This window comes from Penicillium daleae, assembly GCF_028827525.1.
Source record: "Penicillium daleae strain IBT 16125 chromosome Unknown utg000008l_segment0_segment0, whole genome shotgun sequence".
Classification (NCBI taxonomy): domain Eukaryota; kingdom Fungi; phylum Ascomycota; class Eurotiomycetes; order Eurotiales; family Aspergillaceae; genus Penicillium; species Penicillium daleae.
In genome coordinates, this window is record NW_026623156.1 from 3,259,298 (window position 1) to 3,275,530 (window position 16,233).

Sequence of the window (16,233 nt, forward strand, 5' to 3'; positions counted from 1 at the left end):
GCACAATGAATCCTTTGGAACGGCTACCGTCTGACATGCCAACTACTTGCTTTTTCTATCCATTGTGCCGGGTCCTCCCAGGACGCTAATTTTCCCAATAAGTGACCGATAAGGCCAATCTACACCAATAACCATCTTCGGTGACTCACTAGCGTGAAGATGAAAGACTCCACTCGCTCTTTGGTCTACCGTCTCCCTGACAGGGCGCAAAAACTAGACATTGAACAGGACTATCGAACCAATTCCGACCGTTATATTCGCCAGACGCCGTATCCTGGCACGCTTGGCGCCTGGCATTTTTTCTTTTGGCCTCTCCTCTTGCTTGATCTTCCGCGAGTGGCGCAGGTGCTTTTGACAAGCAACACGTGTAACCCTGTCTTGGTGTAGTGGACCTCGGGGGCAGGATAACAAATCCAGCCAGGAATCGCGGGAGGATTCTGATTTATTCGGCTCCTTTGCCATTGTAACCTGAATCCTTGGGCTTAGTATTCTCAGCCTAGTTATTGACCCCCTCATTCAGGCCCTATGGCCATTGGCCACTAGATCGTGGCACTATAGCTTTAGCAGAGTCTCCGATCTTTCATAGTTCTGGATCGGTCGAACCGGCTCTCGGAACGAGGCGACCAAAAGAACCAGTTCCTTGGGGAGAGCGAGAGTAGTGCCCTCTGAATGGTTGAAATGAGGACAGCGGCAGGCTTAAGTGGGGAGGGTTTGTGGAGAACACCAAGCGGCCGCGACAACCCAAAACAACCAAACGATCTGCCTCTCCCCATGAAGACCCGAAGAGGGAGGGTAAAGCAGTTTAACTGAGTTACGGAGGGCTTCCTCAAACGTTCTGCTCCATCTTTCGCACTCGAGACTTCAGCCACAAGACTTAATCTTAGCAATTAAATGGTGTCAGAGTGGACTAGAAATACTGTCCACAGTACTATGTACATCAAATCCGTAAGGTGGTGCATTTTCCCGTTTGTCCCGGCAGATCCTTGCCCTAACTGACCGACTGTCCCAAGCCGTGCCCGGAGCTTGGCCGGCTGCTCCTCGATGACTGGGAAGAGGAGGGGTGGAGGGGCATTTCCTCACAAACGAAGGAAATAGTCACGATAGCGATGGGTAATTATTCTTATCGTTTAAACTATCATCTTACTATTGTGGGTTTTCTCTCCTCAAAGACAAACACGAGGGGATGGCCTGGATTGCCTGAGAGGCTGGGTCGTGAGATCTCTTGGAGGAGCAAGAGAGTAAGCGATTCATATGGTTAGAAATCAATAGTTGACTTTCTACGGGATAGACTGCCCCGGATACTGAGATCTCCGCAGTGGTACCAAACTACTCCGTACTCGAAGATGCTATCGTAATTCTGGTCGACGGACAGGACGTAGCTCTCAACGTAACACTCTCAAAAACCAGCTAGCTATGCATGCGACCGGAGTCAATATTGCCCATTGGTCCTTGCGCGCTCTACTCCAATTACCCCGACGGCAATTCGAGAACCCGAAGTGGCAGGCAGTATGAAAGTGTGGATACGGACAGAGTGTGAAGTCTTTAAGGTGGATGAAGATAGGTGGGGGTTGCTGGTGATATCCCGGCGACTATATATATTCCCTACAGTACAACACAAACAACTGCACCATTTTCCTGCTATGAGAATCCTGGCATCTAGAAAGGTGAGACCATGACCTAGGATTGAATAGATATACAGTAATCACCCAAACGAGGTTAAAAAGGTACGATAAGACTAAAAAACGCATTACGGTAGACATAGCAATGGCTTCTATTACAGTTTAGCACTGACATCATCCGCGATCCGATCAAGATACTGTACGGGCTGGGCAGATCTGTAGTGGGATGGACTAGGATTTGGATATTTTACTAATCACAGTAGGGTAAGCATGGAAATTCCGCGCTAAGGGTATTGCCCTTAAAAATATTACCCTATCCGGTATATGGTAGGTGATCGTTAGGTGGAAACCCGGAACCACTCCCCCTGGTGGCTTGCAGGGGTATGCAGAATGCACAATGAGCCTAATGAGGTTATTTTTGCGCCGTGCAGCTAAGGCCTGTCCGTGGCCATGGCCCCCAAATATACAGAGTCCTCCGTCCAGCAACAATATATGAGCTTCGTACTACTCTGGACTGTACGCGAAAGACGAACAATTGATTGCCCAAGCCGCGCGGGAACAGCGGCCAGGGTCTGTCACCCGTTGAATATCGTTTGATCTAAAGTACTCCCCGAGCTGCCAAGTCGCTCTCAGGTCGTCGGTGGGCCTACTTAGTCAGGCCTGAGTCGCAATGGATTCAATTGATTGACAATATCCTGGTTGCAGCCTGCAGGGAACCTGGATCATGCATGACGGTGTGCGTTGGGCATGGCACTAAGATCCGTCGAGGAGTGCCAACGTCCCATTCGTGCAGGCAAACTACAACCTAACATGGAGAAACAAGTACTGTACTCTTTTGTAACAAACTTCCAACATACTCACACGAACACCTATCTTAGATAAGCGGATCTGCCGGATATGATAACGTCTTAGGATCTTCTTAGCGCCGTCCAGCAAAAATTGTATTTCTTTGGTCTATGATAATCACGCTAACGACTGAGCAATTTAGGGCTGTAAAGAAAATCATCATACCATAATGCATGGCATAGCAGGGAAATCCACCTGGCAAACAACGGAGCTCCGCCCAATGCAACTCTTTGCTCCGAGGTCAGAAAACAAAAACCAACCTCGGTAGGAAAAGGGACCTCAAAGGAAAGGCGCAAAAATAAGCACATTTAAGAAGAATTAAAGAGGGAAAGAGCTCGAACAAAGAAAAACATAGTGAAAATCAAACAAAGGCCAAATAATAGGGGGGAAATCAACGAAGCCAACAAAGAAAAGTCCTTCCGAGTTAGGGCAAAACCCACCTGCCTTTCAGAGTCAGAACCTTTGGCTTTCTCTCAGACTACCATTGGGAATGCCAATTGACCCATCAGGAACTTTCTGGCCCCTATCCAATCTTACTTCTCTTCCTCCAACGTTCTTTCCGGCCTCCCCTTTCATCGAAACTGCCACCGCTGCTCTGCTGCATCGTCGACTCTCGCGGTTATTCATTCACACCTCACCTGCTCGTCCGAGACCAGCGCACAGCGGCAAAGCGTACTGACTGACCAACCACAAATTCCACAGCAAGAAAGTGACTTTGTCTGCGGGGACAGTCCGCAGCATCAAAGTACGACCGGCAATGATGCATGCAAGGGCTGCCATGTAGGTCCCGCTCCAAAACAAGACCGTGCTCTGATCTATCTGCAGCCATCCCCAATAACGTGGGCTAATGATGCCCCAAAAAAACATCAGTGCAGCTGTCACCCAGCGTACGCTAGCGTCGCCAATTACCAGAGGCAGCGTCTTCCGGCCTCGAGCCCTGTCTCCGGCCTGGTCATACAGATCCTGGGTCTGGACGGTGGTGAAGACGATCGCACCAATGATAGCCAGCCATAGCAGACCCATTCTATCTACCCGGATGAAAAATTGCCACTGCGATGGGCCAAGCTCCAGCTGCACAGCGCCCGAAGCGTAAGACATGAACCCTAGGCCGTTGATGAAATTGCGCAGAATGCGACTTGCATCCGCGCCCCTCGCATCGTTGTACCAGACGCCGAGTCCAATGAGCGTTATACACTGCCCGAGTCCGCCAATCCGGATGCTGGTACCCACTGCGAGTACGTAGAAAAAGAACATCACCACCTGGGCATGTTCCGGGGTCATGCGTTTGGACGGCATGGTTCGCCACGGCTTGTTGATCGAGTCCTCTATGATAGCATCTGGTTAGCGCTGATTGTCGATCGTGAAAGGTAGAAGGTTCAGCCATGCCCATAGTAGGACAAGAGGTACTCGCTGGAAGCAAATGGACCATGCAGGCGCGAGATCAACTCCGAAGGATGATGCTCCCAGTGAGGTGAGTAGGCCAAAACCAAAGCTGGTGGCGATGATGGTCTTGAGGTCACTATACGTAAACAACCAGATCGATTTTATGAAATAACCCGGCTGCTCTACAATGTGGTTCAAGAGGGAGAAAGTTGCTTAATAGGCAAAGGGCGCTTAACCACTTGATCGCGGGGAATCCCTGGAAATTCCGTAGCCATGGTGGTCATTTCCTATGATCTATGAAAGTACAGCGTCGAACGGAAATATCAAGCAAAAAGGAAGATAAAAGAAGCAAATGATCGAATGGAGGAAAGGTGCATCTAGGGAACCTGAGATCAATTTATGTTTCTCATCTCAATTCTTGTAGAAAGAGCAGGCAAACAAGTTCGCCCCACGCCGCTAGTTCTGATTTCCGATTCCCCTTGGAATATTGTTTTGATTTTTCCTTTAATTTTCGGTCCTTCCAGTTTCCCCAACCCTTTGACTTACTCACCCATCAGCAAATATGGCTGATAGAAAAGGCATCGAGGCGGAAGATGGAAGGTAGATGATAGAATGATGGAGCCTAGTGCGTCTTATTCAGAATCTTCAAACTCGGCATCAGCACACCAATCGAGCTACACTGCGACGGGAAATTCGTGCCCATTCTGTGCTGCCTATGACAGCACCGCCAGGCTAGTTATCTAGGTCGAATAACTAACCAGTTAGGCAGTTACTTAGTTAACTAGTTTGTCTCTAGCTTATGAAGCAGCAGACTAACCTAAAACGTATACAGAATAGCGCCTGATCGAATACCGAGCCCAAACAAACACCGGCTAACCCCGCTGCGCTCGAGAGGCGGGGCTCCGACGGTGATATCCGGACGCCTTATAAATTCATCCGGTACTGCTACCTTGACAACCCCACACAATTTACTCTCCATGCTGCTCCTTTCACTTGCTAGTTTTTTGAGCTTAGGCTTCGCCTCAACCCAGCTTGTCTTGCGCCCTGAGAACTCTGATGGCTTCCGCGTGTTCCAGGGTAAGCAAAGCGACCACTCGATCCGGATTCGCCGGCAAGATGAGTCAATCTGCGCGGCCGGTTCAGCACAGTATACGGGCTGGCTAGACATTGGACCCAAACATCTTTTCTTCTGGTACTTTGAGAGCCAGAACGAGCCTGCGAGTGACCCATTGACGCTGTGGCTAACGGGTGGGCCTGGTGGGTCCAGTATGCTTGGTCTCTTCGAGGAGATCGGGCCCTGCCTTGTCAACGAACATGGAAACGGCACCAAGTACAACCCCTGGGGTTGGTCTCGAAATTCATCGATGTTGTTTGTTGATCAGCCTGTAGATGTTGGGTTCTCTTATCAAGATGAGGGATATGATCTACCTGGTGATTCGCCCACTGCTGCGGTCGATATGCATCGCTTCCTTCAACTTTTTGTCTCCGAGGTGTTCCCTCAACATTTGAACAATCCGTTCCATATTTCTGGAGAATCCTTTGCCGTAAGGGCCGACTTATTTCCACAATCTCTACATCTAGTGCTGATATCCCAAGGGAAAATATATTCCAGCCCTCGGCTCGCAGATCATAAGACAAAACAAGCTTTACCCACACCAGCCACAGGTCCCACTGAAGTCGTGTTTGGTGGGGAATGGCTACATGTCCCCCAAAGATGTGGCTTTTGGATACTGGGAAACGCTATGCACTACTAACCCGGGCGTTACAGAGCCCATTTTTAACAAAACAAGGTGCGACATTATGGCAGCAAATATGCCGCGTTGTATGGAGGTCATGGACATCTGCATTAAAAACCCTGATCCCGCAATCTGCAACGCCGCGATGACAGTCTGCATAGATGGGGTCATCGGATGGTATGACAATGAATCAGCCTACAAGGGTGGCCGTAACCGATTTGACAGTAAGCTAATCCACAATATATCGTTTACTGTGGCCACGCGATATTTGGCATTATCTTACATATAGAAAAGTTACTCGCCCCTGTGAATACGAAGATATCTGCTATATCGAAGCCGCACGTGTTCAGACATACCTCAATACTCCAGCTGTCTGGCAGGCACTCTCGCCACCAAAGCATATCAAACACTTCAATATCACTTCCGATTCAATATCCCGTGCCTTCGAAAAGACTTCGGACTTGGAGACATCTACGGATGATGAGGTCATATATCTTCTCCAAAATGGCGTGCATTACTTGGCATATCAGGGCAGACTTGATCTTGCGTGTAATACTGCTGGAAACCTCCGCTGGGCCAATTCGTTAATTTGGAAGGGGCAGCCTGAGTTTTCGGCCAAGCCATTGCAGCCATGGAAGTCCGTCGTTTCGGCAACGGGTAAGAGTGAGACCGTTGGAACTATGAAGGAGGTTTGGGTTCGTACAAGTGATACGTCGGAGACAGATGTACGATTCGCTATCGTAACTGTGAATGGTGCTGGTCATATGGTATGTGATGCTTATGTATGGAATTCCGAAGTTACTAATTTGACTTTTGATCGGCAGGTTCCTCAAGATCGACCTGATGTGGGTTTAGATTTGATGACGCGGTGGATTAACGGCTCCCCGTTTGTTTAGACTAGTATGCCAACTGAGGGTATATTACTCTGCTCTCTATTCTGACCATAGTATAGCTGGCCCATTCAGCACTAAGACTAGGAATCTTTTGACGAAGTACCCTCTAGCCAGAGTCGATAGATCAGTCCAATTCACATTCCCTTGCCTTTGAACAGTCCAACTGTCAATCTCAACTTGTATTAGAGGTCGCACGGCACTCGTTCACCCAGGTATGAAGTCTTGTGAATTTATATCCTAGATGGAAAAGTAAGCTTCCATCTTTTAACAGAAGTATGTCAGTGGGACAGTAGAAGGGCCAGACATCGATGAATATTACCTTCATTTCTCATTCTTGGTGGTGGATTGCATTGTATATTCTATTCAAGTATATCTATAGTACTGTGGTCATGACCCATAACAATAGATTTGTGGGTATGGTTATGGGTATCCATGTTTCCTCTTGCGAACGCAGTTTCTGGATATCTTGGCATACCACTACCGCAAAATCCTAAAGAAATCTCAGTTCGCTCCGGCTCAGGCGGCTAACGATAGAAAAAAAGGGCAAGCAGATAATCTTATACCCCATCTAAATTATCTGACCAAAGTTTATCCCCATTTGAAATCCAGTTATACTGGGTGCGCTTGCCTATCATGCTGAAGGATCCTGGCCTCGCCGAAACTACATACTCCAAAATAAGGGGTTGCCGTGGGGCATTTAACAACATCACAACACCCTACCTTCTGCCATTCCATGTGGAGGAGTTGCTTGAGAGGGATAATTGCAGACGTGATTGGGAGAGATTGGAGAAGGAGAGGGCTGCTCTACGACCGGTTTCCGCGTCGAACCAAGTGTTCTCCTTCATCAACAAGAGTCGTATACCTGGGCTTGGGAGCTGGATAGAGGATAAGTTTCGAATGTGGTGGCAAAGAACCCAGCCTCTTCCTGCCTCTTCTTTGGTTTCATAAGAGTCCTGGAGTGGGCAAGTCCCATTTTGCGTCGAAAAGTATCACGGACCTTGTGAATGGAGATCTTTCTGCCACTACCCCCCTGGTGGTGTCTTTCTTCTGCAGGAATAATGAACCTGATGCCGAAACTGCTCCGAGAAGCATGGGCGGATTGCAAACACCTCTGATTTATTTAAATGCCCTGGTATTTGCGATGGTGAACACGATTTCTTGTATACTGGTGGGCTTGTACGAATGACAGAGCGTGTTCCGGAAGGCATGATACCTATAGTCTCTTCAGATGGACATAGGCATGCTGTTTGGATTGAGGACTGGAAGGCTAGGCTTGTGAAGAAGTGGGAAACTGCGGATTTCACTTTCGAAGGGGGTTTGTCAGCTTGGTACATGAGCGTTCTGCCTGAGCCACAGAGGACACGGTGGGCTAAAATATTCAAAGTTTGAGTTAGTGTAGTGGAAGATCACGAATGCAGATCGTGGTTGATGGCGCAGGAGGCAGCCGAAGGCAAGAGGTTTGAAGGTGAATAACCAGAAAGTAATAACTTCTATGCATGTATCAGAGCTTCACTGAAGACTCAGCGCTCGATTCATGGGCTTCCGTCTTGGCGTTGGGTTCCTGAATTAATCAAAGCGTGCAATTGGTGAATCTTCTTTTGCATTTATTCGCCCCCTTTTTATGTTCAAAGTCTTGTTCCCTTCTTGGGTGTTTTTGTTGGTTTCGTACCTGCCCTCAGCCAACAAAGCACGCCAAGCCGCTAAGATCTAAGCCTCACTCTAGCTCCGCCATAGCGTTGACTGGGCTCCCTGTTTGGTTGCCCTACCTTTTTTTGTGTTCGTGCCTAGCGTTGAAATTGCGTCGATCCAGTGAGTCATGCTTCTAAGTTCTACTTGAAAGTAGGGGCAAATCCCAAGGCAAATACAAGGCGGAATTCCTAGGCCAGTGTTGAGCCTTAGCCCCACAGAGATATGTGGAGATAGATGATCAATCCCTCCTCATGTATTCCGAGAAGCCTGTTTCTATTTTGTATTCGTATTCATGACTCACGACGGATGATGGGTGTACTTAAATACAATAATATGCCCCGTCATAATATCGCCAGTAAATAATTTTCAGGCCTAAATCTTGCCTCACAACTCAAAATATAGGCGACATTTCAGATTCACCATTCCAGGATCTCGAAGCAGAAACATGGCGACACCTTCAATAGACACCAACAATCCGGTCTACTTCTGGAAACCAGAAGGAGACGTTGGGTTTTTGGGACAGTGGTGGCCATCCTCATTTTCATGGGACCATGATGGGGAAAGATACACATACGCAAATGCAGAACAGTAAAAATTATTCTCCGTGGATCATTTCGGACATGTCAGCTAATAAAAGTCGATCTTCAAGATATATGATGCATCGCAAAGCAGTCCTCTTCGCTGGTCCAGACCATCCAATCACACAAGAACTCCAGAAGGGTTGGAAGTTACAGCCAAGGACAATCCGTGATCTAGGCCGAAAGATCCCCAACTTTTCCCAAGAAGTGTGGGAACAGCATCGATTCGGTATTGTTGCTGAAGGAAGCTATCTGAAATTTTCGCAAAATAAGGACCTCAAAGAGAAGTTGCTGGCGACTGGCAACCAAGAGTTGGTAGAGGCTAGCCCGCGAGATAGAATCTGGGGTGTTGGGTTTGGAGCGAAAAATGCGGGTGACAACCGAAGTAGGTGGGGGTTGAATTTACTGGGGAAGGCCCTTATGGAGGCAAGAGGGAGGCTGTTGGAAGAGGAGGCAGTCAAGAAGTGATGTTTAACGTGCCTACGAAGATATGGAAGAAAAATGTGAAATCTGGGGCTTTTTATGCTGTCATTGAGACAAGTTGAGCAAGAGAACATATTGTATTCTGGGCCTCTGCGCTGAAGTAACCAGTAGAATGCAAATATGTTGAGAGAATTCTATGTAGTCATTATAAGAGCCGAAAGCGCTTTGCGCTTTAAGAAGTCCTATCTTCAGTACTTGGGGATAGTAGGATGTGCGACCAAGTAGAGTAATTTCAGCGTTGTTGGCGCATTTGAAGCTCGTACTTCCAGGATTGTCATGAATAGACTTTGCAGATGTATACAGCCCAAGGCCGCACTACAAAAAAGATCAGGAAACGGTTTCAGAGTAGGATAAAATCGATCCAACTCACCAGGACAATACCAACACAAATGGCAAAGGTGTTGAGGACTGTCAAAGCAATCTTCTTGGGCGATGAAAACCACAGACCCTTGTTCATGTGTAGCCAAAACATACCAGTAAACTCAAAAGTGAACCAGCTGCCGAATAGAGCAGTCTATCGTACGTGAGTATCAATCCAAAATGAAGAACGCAACGGGTTGCGGCATACAATAAGTGGAAGGAGGCTACTAAACACAGGAATCGCCTCCGCAATAATCCACGCAACGATCCACAAGCAGACAGTGAGGCCGACCCAGGAGCCGATGGCGATTAGATCGCGCTTGTGCATGCGGTCAGTGCCCGCGAAGATGCGGATATATATTGACTTGGCAGCGACATGACTGTTAATGACACTGGCGATAACGATCTAGTAATTCAAAGGTTATTTCACTTGCATCGGTGTTAACATAAAGCATCGATGGTAGACTTACAGTGGGAAGAGCTACGCCATAAGCAATACGGGAGATCAGCGGGCCAGCAGAGCCCAGCGCTGGGGATGTGACATCGGCACTGGCATAACGGTAGATAACAACGCCGGCAATAATATAGAGAGTCATGTCGATAGTTTGGAGCAAGGCAAGGGCCTTCGGGAAGTCTCTCGGGTCTTTAAGCTCCGCCATGAAGGTGAAAAAGGTGTTGTGGCTGACTGTGCAATGTTAGCAACCTATATTCAACATGTATTCTCACAACGCTGCCAGTGGGAGAGGATTACAGACCATATGAAAATGCGATATTTGCAGCAGCCGTGAACCCTGTCACCAAGTTGGTCTCAACGGTTGGTTGGAGGATAGCGGATGGCTGCTGGAAGAGAGAGGATGCCCAATGAAATTGTCTCGGCGACCATGAGAAGGCCACCTTGCCTGAAAAAATCGAATATTGTCAGAGTGCTAGTTTGGGCTAAGCTCTTGGGGAAAGAGAGAATATACCACCATGTCAACACCTTGTACTTAACTTCCGCATGTTCCTCATCACCAAAGGCGTCCTGTCGAAGTTGTGTAGGGTTGGGCTTTTCCACCTCACTGAGAATATCATCAGGATACGCCTGGGTAGATCCGTCTTGTGTCGGCGTAATACCAACGATTTGTGACCTCATGATTGTTGTTCTCATGCTCAAGATATTGTTGAAAGAAGAAGGTAATACTAAGAGTACTTGCACAGGTACAGGGCGAAGGTTGCATGGAAACTAGACAAAATAAAAGCAGCTGGGGTATCCGATAGACCCGTCCCCAGAAAGACCCATTCAGCTCGCGGAGTGGTGACCATCGCCTTCCATTTCCAGTTTGCCTCGTTGCCCTCGAGTATCCCACTGGCAGATAAAGGTGGATCAAAATAGCGGCTGCTGCCCAGTAAAAGCGAGTGAATGGCAGTGATGGGGACAGAGCATATTGGTAGCCAGTGCATCTGTAGGAAAAGCATGCCTGTCGGGCTATAGTGCGATAAGCGAAAAAAGTAAGAAATGGCCGTTCTTATCGCGATCCAGGTTCTACGAGATGCACTTCTTGTGTGCCAAAAGTAGCGCACTGCGCCAGGAGTCTTAAACTATCTGAATGATGATGAAGTACCAGGCTTGACAGTAGTTCTTTTCTTGCCCCAGGTCCTTCCCCAGATTCGCTGGTTTTCTCTTTTTTCGTGCCACATCACGGAATCCGGGGTATCTGCCAGTTTGTAAGGTTGTGATGATCGGAATGACATGCCTAACCCGGAATCGCTTTCTTGGAAGAGTTACGCGTGGTAAAACGTAGGGAAAGGACTTGCACGAGGGAATTCAACCGACCAGATAATAACATTTATCATCGGCAGGTGTCATTTCGACATGTAATTGGTGATACACGTGAACCCTGAGATATGTAGAGGTCCGGTGGTTACCTTGAAGGGGCAGGAAGGAGAAGCAGGCCATCCCGGCAGCGTCAAGCTGTCCTCACACACGACTGGAACTTGTTCTTCATCCTCAATAGCTCAGGGTGGAATGGTAGATGCGGCGCAGATTGAGGTTATTCACAGAAAAAGCCAATCCGAATAGGTAGCCTCCGTATATACCAAAGCAGCAGAGATGATGGAGAGCTGTTAGATTACACTTGAAAATTCTCTAAGGGTTTCAGGCTTAATTTCGTTCAACGTCTATCGTAAAATCTATCATCCAAGTGGTAGAAGGTACCGGTCCTTACAGCCTACTACCCATGTTGACATGTACAGCCTTGATTTGGCTATATGCCTCCAAGCCAGCCTCGCCCAACTCGCGACCAATACCACTCTGCTTAACCCCGCCGAATGGCACCCGGGGGTCACAGTCCTGGCTACTATTCACCCACACCATTCCAGACTCGATCTCAGCAGCCACACGGTGCGCACGCTCCAAATCAGTCGTGAACACTGCTGCTCCGAGGCCATATGTAGTGTCATTGGCCCGGCGAATAGCCTCCTCCTCGGTATCGAACGGCAAGATCACCACCACAGGACCGAAGATCTCCTCTTGGGTGATCCTCATCGAATCAGTCGCATCGGTGATGACGGTGGGCTGCACAAAGTACCCGTTCTTGTTCTCCGGGTTGGCGGGGACATGGGCAGCGCCGCCGGTCAAAATAGTAGCGCCTTCACTCTTAGCAATCTCCATGTACGAGAGAATACGCTCATACTGGGCACGGGTAACCTGGGGACCCTGGAAGGTCTCCGAATCCCACTGGTCACCAATCTTGACGCTTTCAACGGCGGCCTTGAACTGCGCCAAGAAAGTAGGTAGGATTTCCCGGTGCACGTAGATCCGCGAAGTCGCAGTGCAAATTTGGCCCTGGTTCGACATGATTCCGAAGTGCGACCATTTCACGGCTTGATCCATGTCTGCGTCAGGGAAGACCAGGAGCGGGGATTTGCCGCCCGTCTCTAATGTGATGTTTTTCAAGTCACCAGCCGCCATTTTCATAATCTCGCGAGCGGTGCCGGTCGATCCTGTGAACGCCACCTTGTCAACGAGTGGATGAGATGCCAGGGCGGCACCGGCATTTCGACCATATCCGTTGATGATGTTGATCACGCCTGGTGGGAAGCCAGCTTGCTTGATGAGCGTTCCGAGAAATAGCGCGCTTAGTGGAGTTTGCTCTGCGGGCTTGAGAACAACGGTATTTCCGCATGCGAGAGCCGGACCCAATTTCCAACAAGCCATTGACAGGGGATAGTTCCAGGGGATAATCTGGGCCACGACACCGATGGGCTGGCGCAGTGTGTAGGCGAACTTTTGGGGTGTGGTGCTAATCGTCTGGCCGAAGGTCTTGTCAGCCCAACCACTGTAATACCGAATGGTGCTAATGGCCTCGGTGAGGTCTTCATCGAGAGCGACGTGGTACGCTTTGCCTGTGAAAAGATTAGTGATTGAGTTCTGTGAGGTTCCATGCTTGCCCTTCCTGACTAGTCGCTTCGTACGATGCTAATACATTGACCTTCCTATCGCCCTCGAATGAGATGAAGTAAATAAAATAAAATAGCAAAAACATACAACAGCCAGGATTCGCATGTGGTCACCCACCATACTACTAACTGGCCGGCGTGTGGCTTAAGTACGGCTGAGCGGACGGGAAGCCCTGTTCTCCACACCCTATGGTCGTATGTACCAGGATTATGGGAAACCGAGTCATAACAAATGGGAAAGCGCAGGAGTGCATGAAAGAGAAGAGCGACAGGGGCATGCGCCGAGGCAAGCCCTGTAGGGGAGGTGAAATCCCATCCCAGCCAGGAATTGTGCTTACCATTGTCCCAGGCATCGATAGTAGCGAGAAGTTCCTTGTGCGACTCCATCAGCTCAGCGAGCTTCATCATCAACATTCCTCGCTCCGTTGCGGGGAGAAGCTTCCAAGATTCATGCGCCAGAGCGGCCTTGGCAGCTTTGACGGCGCGATCAACATCGTCGGAATTGGCAGCATGAACGGTAGCAATTGGCTTGTCAGTCCTGCAACATGAAGATCATCAGAACTCGTTATCATGTATGAGAGGGCACGTTTGCGACGTACGCGGGGTCGAGTGATGTGATGGTTTGGCCAGATGAAGCGGGGACGAATTCGTTGTTGATGAACAGCCCTGTGGGTTGAGTGTACCGGTGCCCGTTAGGGGTCACAATTTCCACCGAGAGGCTCATTTTGGCGACTTTTGAAAAGAGAATTGGACTTCCTCTCTATGCTTACGGTGCCAGATAGCTTAAAGATATAGCCAGGGGTGTGACGCGAATAAGAGTGGGGCGAGGAAGGACTTTCCGAGGCTGGTCTTCCCGTTGGTGGAGATGCTGACTCGTTGACTAGTCTCGCTATGTCAAGTCCAACCGGAGGTTTCACTTGTCATGTCAGCATGAGATGAATCTCAAATTCTCTCCCAAACAAGATTGCACCTGGCCCGAGGTTTGAGTCGTATAGCGTTTTCAACGAAGGATAGCTGGATGAAGGGCTTCGCAAATTGCCCTGATTCTATCCCGCATTCCACTGGAACAGGGATTGAGTCTTAATGTCCACGAAATGGGCCTTTTTTCACGGCATCGTCCTAGGGCCGTGATTCAGTTTACAATACAGACTCTTTTTCCTTCGGTCACATGAATTTCCTTTAAGCTGTTTACGTTTATTGGGTTTCAGATATATCGATTCACTTCATAGCGGTTATATTCAGTGGTAACAACGATAGAATAGAATATACTATATTCCAAGAAGACCGAGCTGGATACCTCACATGCTATTCAAAACAAACCTGCTGACGGTCGTCTAGTACTTCCAACAACGGCCTCAGTCATGAACGCAGTCATAACTTTCAGCCAAATCAGGATGTGCCTTATTCCGTAACTTAGCCGTCTTCGGCCAAGGGCAGAGCTTGCGCGTCCGTGATGAGCCATCAGGCGGATTTGAAGACAATACGGAGTCTGGAAAGATTTCCTTCTCCACCCACGAGACGAGTGCTTCTTCAACATGGTATGTGGCTGGCACATAGGGGTATGAAGTTGCCGCACCGCAATGACCTCCGCCTAATCTGATCAGTTTCAATCTTGTAGGTAGCTGGCTTTTTCTGGTATCATTAACGACCTACCAGGTACCATGTATAAGTTGAAAAAGCTGGACACAGATCCATCCGAACTGGATTGCTGCAGCTGCTCCAGGTGTTGGATGGGCCACGTTGCGGCATTGAGGGGATCAGTCCAGCCTGAGGCTTTATTAGCGTACTTAGCCCAAGAAAATTAGGGATTTTTATGGCATACCTTGCGTTACAATCATCTTGCCACCATGACGTTGGAAAGCGCTGAGGTCGACTCCAATCTCGTCAATCAGCGGGCCAGCTACCGCATCAACTTTTGCTACATCATGCTCAAAGCTGAATGTATCTATGTCGTATGAAAGATTATGGAATATGAGGTTTTGTAGAAGTGGCGCAGCATACTCCTTGTATAGCAAAGTCTCCTGCGCCAACAGCTCTCTTTCTGAGCCAAGACTGAATCCAGGATAGACGGATGAGTTAGTCTTGGTGTTCTTTGGCCCTGCATAGATGGCTTTGAGTGCTTCCAGTTGCCGGAGGCTCAAGCAGGTGTGGTTTTCATTTGAGTATCCAGTAGCACTTGAACAGGCTAGGGAGTTGAGATCAAAATTGCAACGAAGTGGGTTCTCGATGAGGCGGTCCTTGACTCCATCAAGTTCATCACAGGCATCGAGAACTGCATCGGTGGTTGCGTTGAGAGTGGCTTGATCAATAAAGGCATCCCCCTAGCTCTGATTAATTGAATTCTCTTGCTACAGAAGGAGATAAAGAGAACAAGTGACCACGGTAGGCTTACCTTTGACTGCTGCCCATTCCATAAAAAGGAAAGCATGAGGTGGGAGTACCAGTTGCCAGGAGAACCAGCATAGATGCCATCAAAGAGGTGAGGATGGAACTGGGCCAATGCAAAGCCTTGTGCACCTCCAGTAGAGCATCCGTGATAGTAACTGTTGCGTGGGGGCTTTTGTAGAAGGAAGAGGTGATTTTGCGAGTCGGCTCGGTAATGATCGCAATGGATTCATGGATCCATGCCTTCGTTTCCTCTAAGTCATTGAAAAAGGGAATGTAAGATCCGGACCCCCCAGCTCCATTCTCCACTAATCGATGGCCGGAATCACCACTATGATGATCAGGCATCAGGCGCGTAGTTCTTGGCAGTCATGAACAGAAGCACCTACCCTGCTACAGCAAATCCCTGCTCCAACTGTAAGGCCATCTGGTCTGTGTCGATCACGCCGGCGAACCCGCCATTTCCTACAATTTCCATTTTCAATGATTTGGTTGATCGGGCTTGGCAAAGACGGAATTCTTACCTACGACCATAAAGCGCCCATTGTACGAGTCGCGCGATGGCAACCAAAGTTCAAACTCGACAGAGTGGTTGCGATGACCATAGGCCACGGAGCCGGCGACTCGGCAATAGGTAATATTGCCCAGTGACGAGCTGAGCACTGCATCTTGTGCAGTGGTTATACTTGTTCCTGGGATTGCTGATTCAAGACGTCCTAAACAACCAGTTGCCAAGCAAGACTGGGCGCAGAGTAGGCCAGCTGCTGCGACAAAACATCCGGAATATTTCATTGTAAGTGGGCCAAAGCATAACAATGCCTGC

The 16,233-nt window shown here is 48.7% G+C and overlaps 6 protein-coding genes across 6 annotated transcripts; 2 read left to right on the top strand and 4 right to left on the bottom strand.

The window, feature by feature from the left end:
* Positions 1-3,092: 3,092 nt before the first annotated feature.
* N7458_009702 (UbiA family prenyltransferase) lies at positions 3,093-3,761 on the bottom strand (the record flags this gene model as incomplete). Its single annotated transcript, XM_056913084.1, has 1 exon — positions 3,093-3,761. The coding sequence occupies one exon, from the start codon at positions 3,759-3,761 to the stop codon at positions 3,093-3,095; it is 669 nt and encodes a 222-aa protein (XP_056761933.1).
* Positions 3,762-4,825: 1,064 nt separating this feature from the next.
* Positions 4,826-6,480, top strand: cp8 (putative carboxypeptidase Y; the record flags this gene model as incomplete). Its single annotated transcript, XM_056913085.1, has 4 exons — positions 4,826-5,392; positions 5,445-5,808; positions 5,879-6,351; positions 6,409-6,480. 4 exons carry the CDS (start codon positions 4,826-4,828, stop codon positions 6,478-6,480), a joined length of 1,476 nt encoding a protein of 491 aa, XP_056761934.1.
* Positions 6,481-8,611: 2,131 nt separating this feature from the next.
* N7458_009704 (NADAR family protein) lies at positions 8,612-9,212 on the top strand (the record flags this gene model as incomplete). The annotated part of the gene is made up of 2 exons (XM_056913086.1): positions 8,612-8,754; positions 8,816-9,212. The coding sequence occupies 2 exons, from the start codon at positions 8,612-8,614 to the stop codon at positions 9,210-9,212; spliced, it is 540 nt and encodes a 179-aa protein (XP_056761935.1).
* Positions 9,213-9,597: 385 nt separating this feature from the next.
* Positions 9,598-10,719, bottom strand: N7458_009705 (Amino acid transportertransmembrane; the record flags this gene model as incomplete). Its single annotated transcript, XM_056913087.1, has 4 exons — positions 9,598-9,741; positions 9,796-9,993; positions 10,058-10,272; positions 10,401-10,719. Coding segments are annotated over 4 exons (876 nt in total), but the record flags the coding sequence as incomplete, so codon positions are not given.
* Positions 10,720-11,787: 1,068 nt separating this feature from the next.
* N7458_009706 (aldehyde dehydrogenase ALDH) lies at positions 11,788-13,749 on the bottom strand (the record flags this gene model as incomplete). The annotated part of the gene is made up of 3 exons (XM_056913088.1): positions 11,788-12,971; positions 13,364-13,563; positions 13,625-13,749. 3 exons carry the CDS (start codon positions 13,747-13,749, stop codon positions 11,788-11,790), a joined length of 1,509 nt encoding a protein of 502 aa, XP_056761937.1.
* Positions 13,750-14,380: 631 nt separating this feature from the next.
* Positions 14,381-15,888, bottom strand: N7458_009707 (uncharacterized protein; the record flags this gene model as incomplete). Its single annotated transcript, XM_056913089.1, has 6 exons — positions 14,381-14,616; positions 14,679-14,792; positions 14,848-15,346; positions 15,418-15,516; positions 15,570-15,741; positions 15,800-15,888. 6 exons carry the CDS (start codon positions 15,886-15,888, stop codon positions 14,381-14,383), a joined length of 1,209 nt encoding a protein of 402 aa, XP_056761938.1.
* Between the last annotated feature and the right edge of the window lie 345 nt (positions 15,889-16,233).